The 14987-nt window shown below is 41.3% G+C and overlaps 1 protein-coding gene across 2 annotated transcripts in view; it reads left to right on the plus strand.

The window, feature by feature from the left end:
* PARN (poly(A)-specific ribonuclease) overlaps nt 1–14987 on the plus strand; it is a 200189-nt gene that overhangs the window by 37025 nt on the left and 148177 nt on the right. For both annotated transcript variants that reach the window (XM_052655370.1, XM_052655362.1), the window contains exons 13-18: nt 2687–2764; nt 7273–7316; nt 8455–8497; nt 9179–9254; nt 11439–11549; nt 11858–11927. In XM_052655370.1, the coding sequence (XP_052511330.1) occupies nt 2687–2764; nt 7273–7316; nt 8455–8497; nt 9179–9254; nt 11439–11549; nt 11858–11927 (422 nt within the window). The remainder of the gene's footprint in view (nt 1–2686; nt 2765–7272; nt 7317–8454; nt 8498–9178; nt 9255–11438; nt 11550–11857; nt 11928–14987) is intronic.

A 14987-nucleotide genomic window follows, 5' to 3' on the forward strand; every position in this document is an offset into this window, starting at 1 on the left:
AGCTTTTGCCAGTGGCATAGCATCTGTCAGTGGACCTTGCCTGCAGCCATCATGACTGTGGTATGCTAGTGGCAAGTTTGTGTTTCCCTCCTTCTTTTTCCATTTGTTTCTGGAAATCTTTTAGAAGAGCTGCCCCTGCTCCCCTTCTGTTAATTCTTTTTTTGTTTTTTTTTTTTTGACTCAGAGAAATTTATTTCATTCTACATATCTTTAAACAACTTATTTATTTATTTGGCTACATCAGGTCTTAGTTGCAGCGTGCAGGCTCTCTAGTTGTGGCACACAGGCTTAGTAGTTGGGGCTTGCAGGATGAGTTGCTCCAAGGCACATGGGATCTTAGTTCCCTGATTAGAGATGGAACTGACAGCCCCTGCATTGGAAGATGGATTCTTAACTACTTGACCACCAGGGAAGTCCCCACTGTGTAGATTTCTTTCTTAATTGAAAAACATTATCAATTTATTTATTGTTGGCTCTGCTGAGTCTTCATTGCCATGTGTGGGCTTTAGTTGCAGTTGAGCAGGAGCTACTTTTCTCTAGTTGCGGTGCAGGGGCTTCTCTTATTGTGGAGCATGGGCCCTAGAGCATGCAGGCTTCCGTTGCTGTGGCACACGGGCTAGTTGCCCCACAACTTGTGGGGTCTTCCTAGACCAGTGATTGAACTGTGTCCCCTGCATTGACAGGTGGATTCCTAACCACTGGACCATAAGGGAAGTCCCTCTACAGATTTTAATCTAGTGTTCTTATCATTTATTTTGTTGCTCAGATGGTATCACGTGGGCCATTGGCGCTTCTTCAGGCTGACTCCCCTGGAACAAGCCCCCGTCTTTTTCTGAGCACCTCCTTACTTTCTGACATCACAAGATATTCCACACTTATCTTATATTTTCCCTTCCTCAGCTCTAGAATCAATGACTTCTCCAAGGAGCCCTGGTTCCTTTTAGAAACCAAGTTCTGGTGCTGAGCTCCTGCTGTGGTGTTACTACTTCTAGTTCCCCTCCCTGCACAGAGCTAAGAATGATACATGTGTAACCATGCATATACACACGTTGCTATTTCCGTGTCTGACTTAAATGCACAGAGCTAAGAATGGTACATGTGTGTAACCATGCATGTATATACATGTTGATATTTCCCTGTCTGACTTACATGCATATTTTGAAAAATGAATTTATACTGATATATGACAGACTGTGGTGTTGGCGAAGACTCTTGAGAGTCCCTTGGACTGCAAGGAGATCCAACCAGTCCATTCTAAAGGAGATCAGTCCTGGGTGTTCTTTGGAAGGAATGATGCTAAAGCTGAAACTCCAGTACTTTGGCCACCTCATGTGAAGAGTTGACTCATTGGAAAAGACTCTGATGCTGGGAGGGATTGGGGGCAGGAGAAGGGGACGACAGAGGATGAGATGGCTGGATGGCATCACCGACTCGATGGACGTGAGTTTGAGTGAACTCCGGGAGATGGTGATGGACAGGGAGGCTTGGTGTGCTGCAGTTCATGGGGTCACAAAGAGTCGGACACGACTGAGCGACTGGACTGAACTGAACTGATGACAGACTCTAGTCCAATACCACAGGGTTTACTTTTAACCTACTCTCTTGTCTTATTTGTAACTTTCTTCCCTCCGACACTGGGAATTGCAGTTCTTGTTATCTGCTGTGTTGATGTTAGTTTTGTTCTTCCCGACCTCTTTCAGTGTGGTTGAGGGCTTCATTTATAATACAGTTAGGTTTGTCTTTTAGGGTTTCCATTTTGGGTTCCTTCCTTCTCTGTGGTTTCAATCAATACTTGGTATCTTAGCATTGCGTAGATATTCAGAATGGCCCACACACTGAGCTGAGAGGATAGCTCGTCTGTTGGATTTGGGAGATTTTGTACAGAATTATTTATTTCAGAGAATTATGTTTAGCTTTGTGAGTCAAGGAGTATTGCTCTGAAGGTCCACTGGGATGTAGCAAAAAGCTCTGGATGCTTTATGTTAAAAATACTGTCACCTGGCTAGCTAAATCTAAGTTTGATGTTCCATTTTTTGCAGTTTAATTTTTATCAAAATGGACTAATTTATTACACATATATTGTACCTCATTGGTTGAAGAGCAGTGAATTTCATTGGAAACAATATTTCAGAACAAGCCCTGTGGAATTTGATATACATGATGGAGGAGATGAAAACTCATTCTACTTAAGTTCGTTATTTTCACCTTCTAGCATTGTTATGAGTGTCTTTTGAAAATAAATGAGTTGTTTTGAAGAAAACATTTCTGAAATAGATATTTGGAGTTTGTTCACAAATTATTTGACAGTTCAAGGTTTCTAGCATTTTCAGTTACTTTTTTGAACTCTTTAATAAAAATTTTACTACTTCTGATTCTTTTGGGTAGAAGATGAATAAAAATCAGAGAAAAAAGATCAATGAAATCAAAGTCTTTTGGAGCTTTTACTTTGCATTCTGGATTTTACACCAGAAGAGGAATGAAGCCAGCCCAGATTTCTTTATTTGCATATCTTTATACATTCTTTTCCCCCCTTAGTGTCAAAAAGTAAGTTTAGTACAAAATCCTCATGGAAGCAAGCCATACATTTCAAGATACTTAGCGTTTTCTGTTAGTGTTTTGAGCTCTTCAGTAAAAAGCCCTGATCCAGCTTTGCACCAAGGAGTCTCCTAACCATGGCTTTTTTCAGGGGAAGCTTGTCATTGGACACAACATGCTCTTGGACGTCATGCATACGGTTCATCAGTTCTACTGCCCTCTGCCTGCGGTGAGTGTCTTGTCAGCCTGTGTTAAGAATTCTCGTCTTCAATACTGAGAACGTGTTCTCTGTGGGGTGCCGTTCCCTTGTCCGCAGCTGTCCCAGAGGGACAGTCTCCTGCACTTGGTTGAATGTTTTTGAAGATATTTTAAAGGATCTTCGGATGGCTGCCATCGCTGGAGTGAGGTTAAACATTTGTTTCGTCTTGATGCTGGAGGTTTGTTTCCTCAGTTAGTGCTGAGCAGGGGTGGCTGAGCTGCAGATGTGGTCTTCAGGTTTGATACTGCTAACATGAACCATAGCAGGGCATTGAAGTGGAGGTGGCTGGGGTGGGGGGGTGAGGGGGTGGGTAGTGGGGCTAGAGGTCTATAGACTGGATCAGGTTGTGTAAAAGTTTTGGTTCCCTCTTGCGAGGCTGCTTCCCTGAGATTCTTTGTGGACCTTGGTGTTTTGGGACTCTTGGAGCCATGCTGTCTCAGTGCACCAAAGCACGAGCTCCAGGTAAAGGGCTGCTCTCTGTCGCCTCCTCTTCGCTCCCTGACTGCCTGGGGTCTCACCTTGCTGCCGCTCATCACTTCAGTGCCTGCCCTTCATTTTCTCTCCATGTTTTCTGTCCTTTAGTGATCTCACCCACCTTCTAGGACTTCAGCTGAAGACATCGATATCTTCCTCTCCAGCTGGGATCTTTCCTCAGATCCTGGTCACAGTTTATGCTGACCCCACACGTCTCTACCTGGGTAGCTTTCAGAATGAGTGGGGTTTAAAATTCATGTGTCGCAAATTGGGTGTGCAACTTAACGTAACCTTTCTCTCCTTCTGTCTCCAAACCCATTCTTTCTCCTGATTGCTTCACTGTAAATGATGCCCAGTCACCAACATGGTCTTTAACATCTGTTTTGGCTCTTCCTCTGTCCCCCAGATCTGGCCAGTTCTAAAATCCTGGCAGTTTTGTCTCCAGGCTGTCTCTCACATCTGGATTCTTTCCATTTCAAGTAGCAAGTAGCTTTATTTCTCATCTGAAGTTAGCAAACTCCAGGCAGGATTTCCTGCCTCACTTTAACCTTCAGCCCATCCTTTAAACAGAGGTTGGCAAACTTTTTCTATGGAGGGTCAGATAGTAAAATATTTGGGGCTCTCCAGGCTGAATAGTCTTTGTCAGGACTCTCAACACTGTCATTGTCACCTGAAAACTGCTGTAGAATGCAGTGCGTCGACAAATGGGTATGACTTTGCCCCAGAAAAATTTTATTTAAAAATAGGTGATAGGCCAGATTTGGCTTGTGGCTGTGGTTTTCCAGCCTCTGTTTTAAACTATTATATACCACCAGATTTTTTAAAATGGGAAGATAATTGCTTTTCAATATTGTGTTGGTTTCTGCCATACAACAACTTGAATCAGCTATAACTATATATATATATATATATATATATATCCCCTCCCTCTTGAGCCTGGCTTCCCTATCCTGAACCCCATCCCTCTAGGTCATCATAGCGTGCCAGGCTGGGCTCCGTGTGTTACAGAGCAGCTTCCCGTAGCTAGCTATTTTACACGTGGTAGTGTATACATGTCAGTGCTGCTCAATTCATCCTACCCTCTCCTTCCCCCTCCCTGTCTGCAAGTCCATTTTCTACGGCTTTGTCTGCATATACCACCAGAGTTACCTTTTATGGCTTCTGGATTGGATAATACCTACTTTAGAGTCCAGTGCCATTTATACATCTGCAAAGCCTCAGTTACTTCACGTTTCTCATGATGCATCGTTCCTTCAGCATCTTGATTACTTTTCTTTGGAAAATTCCAACACTGAATACAGCAGGTCTGTTGGGAAGCCTGTTCCTATTTCTGCAGCCTTAAGGTTGTCCTTGCTTTTCATAAAAACTGCATCACCCTCAGGGACTCAAAGGCATCATAGTTGTGAGTCTCAAAACAAACGTGATGGGTGTGAATTTGCATTGTGTAAAGCTAAAGAGCTAATGTTAATTTCAGATCCGTCACTCCTTATTGACTGAATAGTAGTAGCCTCTCTCACGGCCTTTTGACCTTCAGAGCAGTGAAGTTATCTGTAAGGAAAAGTGTATTTAATGCTGTGTTTATAGGTGTTTTAAACACCAAACAGAGCTTGGCTTGTAAGAGGCATTAAATACTGATTTAACAAATGAGTGTTTTCCGACTGTGTCAGCTTTGTAATCTCCTGATGTATGGCTCTGTCCACATGACTGACCCTGAGTTAAATTCTGAGTTAATCCCGTGTTCTTTGTTTTTTTGTACAGTTGATTCTTTTTAGCCTGGCATTATCAAGCCTTCTGTGATCTGGCCCAACCTTCTTGTATAGTCTGGACCCATTTTTATCCTTCTTCCCAGCCAGACTGGCTCATTTTTTCTCCCCCTAGAAAATGTTGTATGCTTTTGCATGTCTGTGGTTTTTGGTATGGAGAAGGCAATGGCAACCCCACTCCAGTACTCTTGCCTGGCAAATCCCATGGACAGAGGAACCTGGTAGGCTGCAGTCCATGGGGTCGCTAGGAGTTGGACACGACTGAGCGACTTCATTTTCATTTTTCACTTTCATGCATTGGAGAAGGAAATGGCAACCCACCCAGTGTTCTTGCCTGGAGGATCCCAGGGACGGGGAGCCTGGTGGGCTGCCATCTGTGGAGTCGCACAGAGTTGGACACGACTAAAGAGACTTAGCAGCAGCAGCAGTTTTTGGTATATGAAATCCTTCAACTTGAATTTCCTCTGGCTTTTCTGACTGTTTGTTATTTACAGCTTTACCCATCTTACCCAGGTCCAGTGTATGCCTCTTTGGGCGTACACCTTTCCCTTGCCTGCTGCCTTGCCCAAGAGTGATCTTTCCTTTCTCTGAACTGCCAGAGAACCATGTACCTCTCTCCTATTGCATAAATTTTGCCTTTACATCTTACTCCGTTTTTCTCTGTAAGTGATTCCCTCCTTGGACAAGGAGTGTGACCTTTTTATTGTCTGTGTCTAAATGCCTAGAATAGTGCTTTGTATGTGAGGGCTTAATAAATGTTATCTTGCATGTAGCTAGTTTTCAATCTAATTCTACTGGAAAGAGCATATGGTTTATTGCAAAATAGAAGGTGAGTTAGGGTAAGTGGTTTTATTCCTTGCTTTATTACTAAGGCCTGAGTATGTTACGTAACTTCTTTGTGTTCTGTCATTGTCAGAAGGAGAAAATGGTTTTCTTTCATCCACCTTTGGAAGAAGAGATAACAGGAAAGGAAAAAGCCTAATTAAAATGATAGAAATACACTGTTACCAAATGTTGTATTTAAAAGTGCACTAAAGGATCTATGTTTTGGGGCAGGTTTTTAGGGGAAGAGTCTCTTCTTAAAAGTCTTGCTATTCATTCTTGCTACCTTTTAGAAGGCATTGGTCTAGAACCTTGCTGTATGCTGGCCCTGGAACTGGCCATAATTCTAATTTTATCTTGCTTGTGAGGCTTTCTAATGGTACTGAGAGATTACAGTCTTTATTGTCTTTTTGTTTGACTTAGCACTGAAACCGATTATTCATGTATTGTTCATTAATTTAATGATAGCCATTGAAAAAGCTGGTAAATACTTCAAGCTAGCTAAATACAGACTGTATTTACAGGCTCAAAAAGCTAATGGGAAATGGCAGTTTCCTGTGAAGCGTGAATAACGCTGAAGAGAACTGTAGTCACAGTGGGTCAGGAGTATGAGCAGGCAGTGTGGTATGGCAGTTATGTATATAAATAAGTTAATTCAAAATGAGAGCAATCTCATTCCAGCGCTAGACTTCCTGATCAAATAAACTTGGGAAATGAATTGCCTAATTTAGGCATTTGCTATTGGTGCCACTTAAGCAATTTTCTGAGTAGTTAAAGCAAGAATCATGTGTATTGGAAAGTCTCTGTTTTAGTGGCCATTTTAACCAATATTTCAATGGTGTTTCCATTAAAAGTATGATCCAATTTACAGTATGTCCATTTCCTGCATGAACCACTTTATTTTATTTTTTAAAAAATTTTATTGAGGTATAGTTGATTTGTAGTGTTGTATTAATTTCTGCTGTACAGCAAAGTGACTCAGTTATACATAAATATTCCTTTTCATATTCTTTTCCTTTATGCTTTATCACAAGATACTGTCAACCAAAAAAAAAAAAAGATAGTCAACCATTTTATTTAAATAATTCTACGTCTCACTTTACAGTGAATTGTGTAATAGAAGTATTAGTGACTCTTTTCTACATACAATAAAAACCTTTTCCCCAAACTCTTTTGTTTCAGCCATAAAATGCTCATATATCTATTTTGCTTATGCAGAATTTTAGTACCAGGTCATATGATTCCCAATCAGTGAGGAATTGCCAAAATTTTTAGATATTAGTGAGAAATGGAAGTTTAGCTTCAAGTGCCTGTGTTGGTATCATGGTTTGAGAAGAGAACCATGGGACTTGAAATATTTGTTTTAAATATTGCAAACATACCAGTAAAATCATAACAGGTCACGTTCTTATTTTTTAGGACTTAAATGAATTTAAGGAGATGACAACATGTGTTTTCCCCAGGTAAGCTTTCTTTGAGGATTTGCCTTTTGTTAAAAACTGCCATCAGGGCATCCATAATTACACATAGGTATACAGTAATTTATTAAAACCATTAGATCATGGTGACAGTTCAGTTTGCATAAGTTGGAAAATGGCTTAATAGCTCCACCTTGCTGATGTTTGCTTTTACAAATGATGGTTATGTTTGTTGTTAAAATTTTAAAGCCAGAATTTGATCCAAGGGTGAAAACGGACAGCAGCTGCCTTTTCTCTTACCCTGCCTCCCACTGTCTGCGGGACCTGGGAGGTCTGCTTGAGTTGGCGCTTGTCTGTCTTGTCTGTCGGGTGAACCTTGTCACAGTGAAGCATCCAGTTGAGGATATTCTGTTGAATACTGAAGATGGTTGAATATATAGTTGGATAGAGTTGGATATGTTGAGAGTATTCTGTCGTCGGTCAAAACCTGTCTGGCTAGAGAACTCCTTTTTCGCAACTTTGTCAGTGCCTTAGCCTGTTGGTATTGTCCATGGTTAGTGTGGTGTGTTCTGGTAGATCCTACGTCAGCCGCATGAAGCCCTCAGAACAAGAGTCTACATCTGAGGACCTGTCTGCAGAGGACTTGGAGCAGTTGCTCTTTCAGCCAGACTATTTCTGTCCAATTATCTGCAGTACTCATATTTATATGAGAGGAAATAGTATTTTTATATGAGTGTGTATATGTGTGTGTTTCTTTTTTCTGTTATTGCAATTTCTGAAGCAGAGTAGTGGGAAATAACAGTTGTATGAGACTGCAAATGTAGTTTTTGACCCTCCAAGATATTATATTATACAGATCTGGGTAGTGGTAGGAGATGATAAGAGCTTGGGAGCATCAGGCCTGCAGCAGTGTTTGAACCACGTGCAAACACACGAGGATGTTTGACTTAGCCCTGATGTCAGTGTAAGCCCATGCCCTCTAGAACTTGTGCTGTAGGTGTGGGCTTCCCCACAGCCTCCTGATGAAGTGCCTGGATGAGGGGACCGTGTCCTCAGTCTGACTTAGTGGAGATGCAGATGACTGATGTGCCTAACGCCCCCATCCACTGTTATTCATTGGAGTAAAGTACATTTTGAACGTTGCTATCCATTTTGTTTACCTTTTTAAAAAATTCTGTTTTAGGCTCTTGGATACAAAATTGATGGCCAGCACACAACCTTTTAAGGTATTTAAAAAATCAGAACTATTGTTGATAAATTATATCCTGATTGCTGCTAACAGCTTTAGAATTCTGGTCAGTTAATGTCACTTTCCAATACAACTTCCCCCCTACCTGCCTCTTGTTCTCTGAAAAAACAAAAAAAGATAAAAAAGAAATTGAGGAAAGACTAGAAATAGATATGTCAAAATGTAAATAGCAGTTGTCTTTGGGTAGTGGAATTGTGGGAGTTTTTTCCTTTTGAATATAAATTTTTAATGTTAAAACATAATGAATTTTTGAATAGATTACAGATGCATACACTCATTCCTTTTCCTTTTTTTACATATTTTGGATATATAGTCTACAAGAGAATTCAGGTAAAAATATAATCATTTGCTTCTTTCTGAAGTGACTTTATATGGCTGAGTGAAATGAATGCCAGAGCAGTATAGCTTTCTGGCCAAAGGTCTGTAGATACTTAACACATCTGTAAAAACTTTTCATATGGCTATACTTCCCATATGGTGGAAATTAAACTTGTGGTTTCTCTCTCATATTGAAAAGAACGACTCCTGTGTTTCTTTAAAGAACACAAGGGGGCAGTACTAGATACTTTTTTTTTTTTTGGTCCTGATTCTTCGTGAATCTCTAATAGATGTTGCTCTGAGATGATGACAGCTGCTCCCTGTGTTTCCTGGTTTGTAGGATATCATTAACAACACATCCCTTGCAGAATTGGAAAAGCGGTTAAAAGAGATACCTTTCAACCCTCCTAAAGTTGGTAAGAATATAAACGATCCCAGAAAGCTCCACATTCTCAATGATAATTATGGATGTCTATTATAGAAGAAAGGTAAAACTATTCTAGAAACTACATATGTTGTACATTTATAAATTTTGGCTGAATTAACTTGCTCGTACCCTTGGTTGAGTTGCTATTTTCTGAATAAAGATGGTCTTCTAATCCTACCTCGATTTTGCACGGGTAGGATTGGGTAGCCTGTTCGTTGAGAAGTTTAGCAATGGAATCTTCAGGGCTTTTTGTTTCTTAATGCTTGGAATTGCCCCCAAACTTTATGTGTCTTCCTTTTGGCTTAAGCAAAGACAAAAAGCTGGTGATTAATTGTCAGGGGTAGAGTGAAAATATACTTTTTGTCTCAGGAAAGCCCAAGAACTGGGTTTACAGATGAGGAAGGAGGGGGCTCCACCTCTGCCTCCTTCAGAGGTCGCTTAGGCACTGGACAGCAGTGGTGAGGAAAACCAGAGAAGGAAGGGACATTTCTCAAGGGTGGAAACGTTTGCCGTATCTGGCCATGGTCCCACCCATGTGTTTGGTGAACCTTCCAGGTGTTAGTTACTTCCTTGGTTCCTCTTGGCCTCAGTCATGCTGCTGGTATCATAATTAACATCCCATTAGATGTAGCCTGCAAGCTTCCTGAGAAATTGATAACAGGACTGATGGCTCAGGAATTGACAATGGAAGGTACTAAAGCAGCCAAGATGACAGTTATTTGCTTCCCTTTCTGGAATAGTCCAAAAAAGGAATTAAGTAAAGGATGGGGGGAGAAAACCTAGACCTTTCCTCTAACAATATAATGGACAGTATAATGGAAATAATTGATTTTGGAAATAAGTGTTTCAGCTGGTGGTAGAATAGAGGCCATGACTTAGTTGGCTATCATGTTAAAAGACTTTTTTTTTTAAGCTTAAAATCTAATATTCAGTACTTACTGAGGTTAAAGAATTCTTGCTTAAAGAGCATTGTATTGATATAAAAACAATTATAGCTTTTTCATTGTTAATTTCCACTCATGCTTTTGATTCTGTTGTAACCTTTTTGATTCTCATTTACAAAATGGTTCTAGGAAAGAACTATTTATGAGTTACAGTTTTATCCCGTTATTTCCATATAATATTCCAGTAAGGAGAGTTTAGTCTAAAGCAGGTTCAGTAAACCTCATTCTCTCAGCATCTGTGAATATCATTGTGACCAGAGAGGCATGTCATAAAACGGTCTCTCCCATGAGGATGTGCCATGTTGCAAGGGCAGTGTTACAGCAAATTCTGATGTTTTGGGACTTGGTTGTGCTTTCTGTCTTTATATCTGTGAGTTTGGAGACATAGTGAAGGACACTGTTGACTTGAGCTGCCAACCTTGATGGGAGTCTTTGGTTTTTGGGGAGGGTGAGCTGGAGTATTGTCAGATAACAGTTACAGAGTGTTTACCACATACCAAACATGGCATGAGAGCTTTGCTTACTTGAGCTCATTTGATCCTCACAAAAGCCTAACGAGGGAGCTCTGATTGTCATTGCCCTTCTACCATGGTGGATGCCCAGAGAGGGCAACGTGCCCAAGATCACATAGCAGCTAAGTGATGGAGCAAAGATTCAAACTCAGACAGTGGACGCTGGGGGCCATGCTCTTAGCCATTGCTCTGAGGTCCCTAATCTTAGGGATCTAATGCCTAATGACCTGGGGTAGAGCTGATTTAATAATAATAGAAATAAAGTGCACAATAAATGTAATATGCCTGAATCATCCCCAAACCACCTCCGCCCCCATGGAAAATTTGTCTTTCACGAAACTGGTCCCTGGTGCCAAAAAGATTGGGGACCACTGCTCTGAAATACCCCTTGTGTCCCAATCAGAGGAGGAGTCATGGTCACAGGAGTGAGTTATGCATGGTTGTAAATAGCATCCAACAGCATGCAGTTGGGAGGCGTGTGGCTGAGTCTTTGACAACGTAACCAAGACACTTCTCTAGTCTAGACCGAAGCCCTCATTTGCAGTGACTCTGTTATCTCAAGATCTTGTGTGGAGAGAATTAAGGAGATAGCTTTCTTTCTGCTTCTTTATGGTGTTTCTGCCACACAGACGTCTGGATTTGGCAGGGCAGCATGCTTACGAGTCTTCATGATTTGTGACGACCTTGGGAAGACTGTTATTTCTTTTTTCTCTTTAGAAAGTGCAGAAGGCTTTCCAAGTTATGACACGGCTTCTGAACAGCTCCACGAGGCAGGCTATGATGCTTATATCACAGGACTGTGTTTCATCTCCATGGCCAACTACCTAGGTACACACTGTACCTGTCTCTGTCAACACACCATGATCCAGAGGGGATCTTCCCTGTCTACCCTTTCCCTTGGATCCACTCACCCAGTAGGAAGTGGGAGGGTTTTGAGGGAGGAGGGGGAGGAGTTTGGGAGAGGGGGTGGGGAGTGCACAGGAAGAACCATCAAATGCTTACCTGGGGTTGTGGTCCTTGGTCCACATGAGCACTTATTGTACCCTTGCAGAACCATACTGTTGATTTCAGGATATTTTTTTCAGGCTTTGTTTTTCCTTGACTGTATGTGATATTCTGCTTCTTTTCTTTATTAGGTTCTTTTCTTAGTCCTCCAAAGAGTCATGTGTCTGCCAGATCAAAACTCATCGAACCTTTTTTTAACAAGTAAGTAATCAGAGTTCCAGTGCCCCAGAATCCTCTGCTGGTGGAAGAGCCCAGTATCTGGGATGTCAGTGAGGGGTGACTGGGAGCTCTCGGGCATTTTTAGATATTTCTCATCGCTGGTGACTCAGATGTTTTTTGAAAAATAGAAATTGACCTTTTCGAAAAGAATGTATTCAATATTTGCTAGAAAAAAAAAGAAAACATTATGAAAGGTAGCACATCTCTTCCAAGACAAAGGACTGGTGGCTTCAGAATTTAAGTGACCCATGAGGGAGTCTCTGAGTATGTGTCTGTATACACAGTCAGACCTAACTTAACCCCAACAGGCTTTACGAGTGAGATTATTCTTCACGCTTGCATTATTATCTAATTAAATAATGTCCTTTCTAAGAAGACGTTGGGTACACAAATGACTTCTCAGATAACCTGTGGAGCAGGTTGATGGTCATCGCATCCCGAGCCCTCATCTGAATGGATCCGGTGAAGTTGCTCCTTCACCGTCGGAGGAAGTCAGTGTGACTGTAGGGAAACGTCTGCTCTCAGAGCATTTCCAAAGAATCTCTAGATTATTACTTCAAAGTGAGGCTGGTGCTTTCTTGGCACAGTTGAGACTAAAGTTGTGAATGTGATCATCCAGCCGGCCACAGCATGGCTTTGTGCCAGGGCCCCAAGCCTTCGTCTCTACCCTACCTCTCTTCGCAGGGCTGGTTCTGGGAGGTTTAGGTGAGCCAGACAGAAGTGGGCAGCCCACATCACTCACCACTTCTGAGAGAGCCATTTCAGGGTCGGCTTGGTGACATCATTTCCTTATATGTGGCATTTTGCATTTCTATCAGTGCTTTCCTGAGTAAGAGTGCTGTCTCCTCCAGAGTCTGTATAAATTCTGGTATCACAGTGCTTGTTCATAGGTACCATGCTGCAGTCAGAAGTTAATTCCAAACATCTGGATTCCTACAGGCTTGGAATCTGTATAGTCTGAGTTAGTGAATTCTGTCATCCTGTGGCTTCTTCCTTTTTAAATCTTTGTTCTTTTCTGTGGAAGTTCAGAGGTAAATGTGTTTGACTTTTCAAAAACATCTTTCACATCAAAAAAAAAATCTTTCAAAGAGGACTGGGTAACAATGTAGTGTATATTGAAAATTAAGTTGAATTTTTCTGCATGGAAAACTAATTCTGCCACCAGTTGAGTTCTTGCTATCTATCCAGTTCAAAATGGGATTTTCTAACCCCTTAACTCTAAATTGGGGGCAGTGTTTATCTTTGTAAATCTTAGGACCTCTTATGGCATCAACCATGGAACCTGTGAGTGACACTATACATATGGATTGTGGCCTTTCTGGCATTTTTATGCATGTGATGTTAAGTTTGTCGTTCAGCAGTATTTTGCAACTGGGGAGATGTTTACTCCCGTTTAAATATTTAAAACAACAATCCTGCTTCTGCACTAAAATCAGCTCCTAATAAAGTCAGGTGATGGTTGCAAATGTGGGTAGATAGAGGCTGTCTCTTGTTTATCAGTCATCTGTGTGGCCAAAATGAACAGCAGTCAAAGTAGGCTTCGGTTTATAAGTTTAAGTGAAGTGAAAGTTGCTCAGTTGTGTCCAACTCTTTGCGACCCCATGGACTGTACAGTCCATGGAATTCTCCAGATCAGAATACTGGAGTGGATAGGTGTTCCCTTCTCCAGGGGATCTTCCCAACCCAAGGATCGAACCCAGGTCTCCTGCATTGCAGGAGGATTCTTTACCAGCTGAGCCACAAGGGAAGCCCTTTAAAAGTTTAAGACTTCTAGATCAATTTAGTATTGCTAATTATATGCAAAGATATTACTACAAGAACTGGGGAGTAAACACATAACTTAACTTTTAAATGGGGCTGGTGTCCATTCAGATTATTTTTTTGCTAAAACCTAGATGCATACCAAAAATAGTTGAGGTTTAGGAATCCTCCTGTGATATTGCACTGAAAATTCTTGCCCAATTTGATTTTTTTCCTCTATTTTTCCCTATCTGTGAAGGAAGAATTGTTTCTTTATCTTTGAAGGGAAGAAAGATTCTAGCAGGATTTAAAGTGCAAAATAAAGACTTTTTTTATTCTATATTGGACTGGCTTGGTTAAGTACAGCCACCCATCCTGAACCCGTTAAGAAAATGGGAAAAGCGGTTGCTTTTGATGATATGAGTAGATGTGTGTTCAGTTGCTCAGAAGTGTCCAACTCTTTGTGACCCCTTCGACTGTAGCCCACCAGGCTTCTCTGTCTATAGGATTTCCCAGGTGAGAATACTAGAGTGGGGTTCCATTTTCTCCTCCAGTGGATCTTCCCGACCCAGGGATCAAACACGCATCTCCTGCATCGGTGTGTGCATTCATTACCACTGCACCACCTGGGAAGCCAATATTGACCCATTCTTACTTAAATGCAGGTTTCATTTATGATATTAAACCTTGATTTTTTACTTCAAGATTGCTCTTGTAAAAAGACGTCCAACAGTTGCTATCAGTATTATCTCAAGCGGTTGATTTTAGAAGAATCTAAATTTTTCTGAGGGTTTATTTGTTTTTGTTGTTGTTCAGTCACTAAGTTGTGTTGGACTGTTTGCATCCCCGTGGAGCACAGCGTTTCTGGCTTTCCTGTCCTTTGTTATCTCCCAGAGTTTGCTCAAACTTGTGTCCACTGAATTGGTGATGCCATCCAACCATTTCATCCTCTGTCACCCTCTTTTCCTCCTGCCCTCAATCTTTCCAAGTATTAATGTTTTCCAGTGAGTCAGCTTTTTGCATCAAGCGGCCAAAGTATTGGAGCTTCAGCTTTAGCTTCAGTCCTTCCAATGAGTATTCAGGGTTGATTTCCTTTAGGGTTGACTGGTTTGATCTCCTTGCTGTCCAAGGGACTCTCAAGAGTCTTATTCAGCACCACAGTTTGAAAGCATCAATTCTTTGGCACACAGCCTTCTTTTTGGCACCTGGCTTTTCTCAATGTAAGCTTAACCAAACAGACATAGCCTTAATATGAATTTGGGCGGACATGAGCTGACTTACATGTGCAAGTGATATTTTTGC

The sequence above is a fragment of the Budorcas taxicolor genome, chromosome 2 (genome assembly GCF_023091745.1).
Source record: "Budorcas taxicolor isolate Tak-1 chromosome 2, Takin1.1, whole genome shotgun sequence".
Classification (NCBI taxonomy): domain Eukaryota; kingdom Metazoa; phylum Chordata; class Mammalia; order Artiodactyla; family Bovidae; genus Budorcas; species Budorcas taxicolor.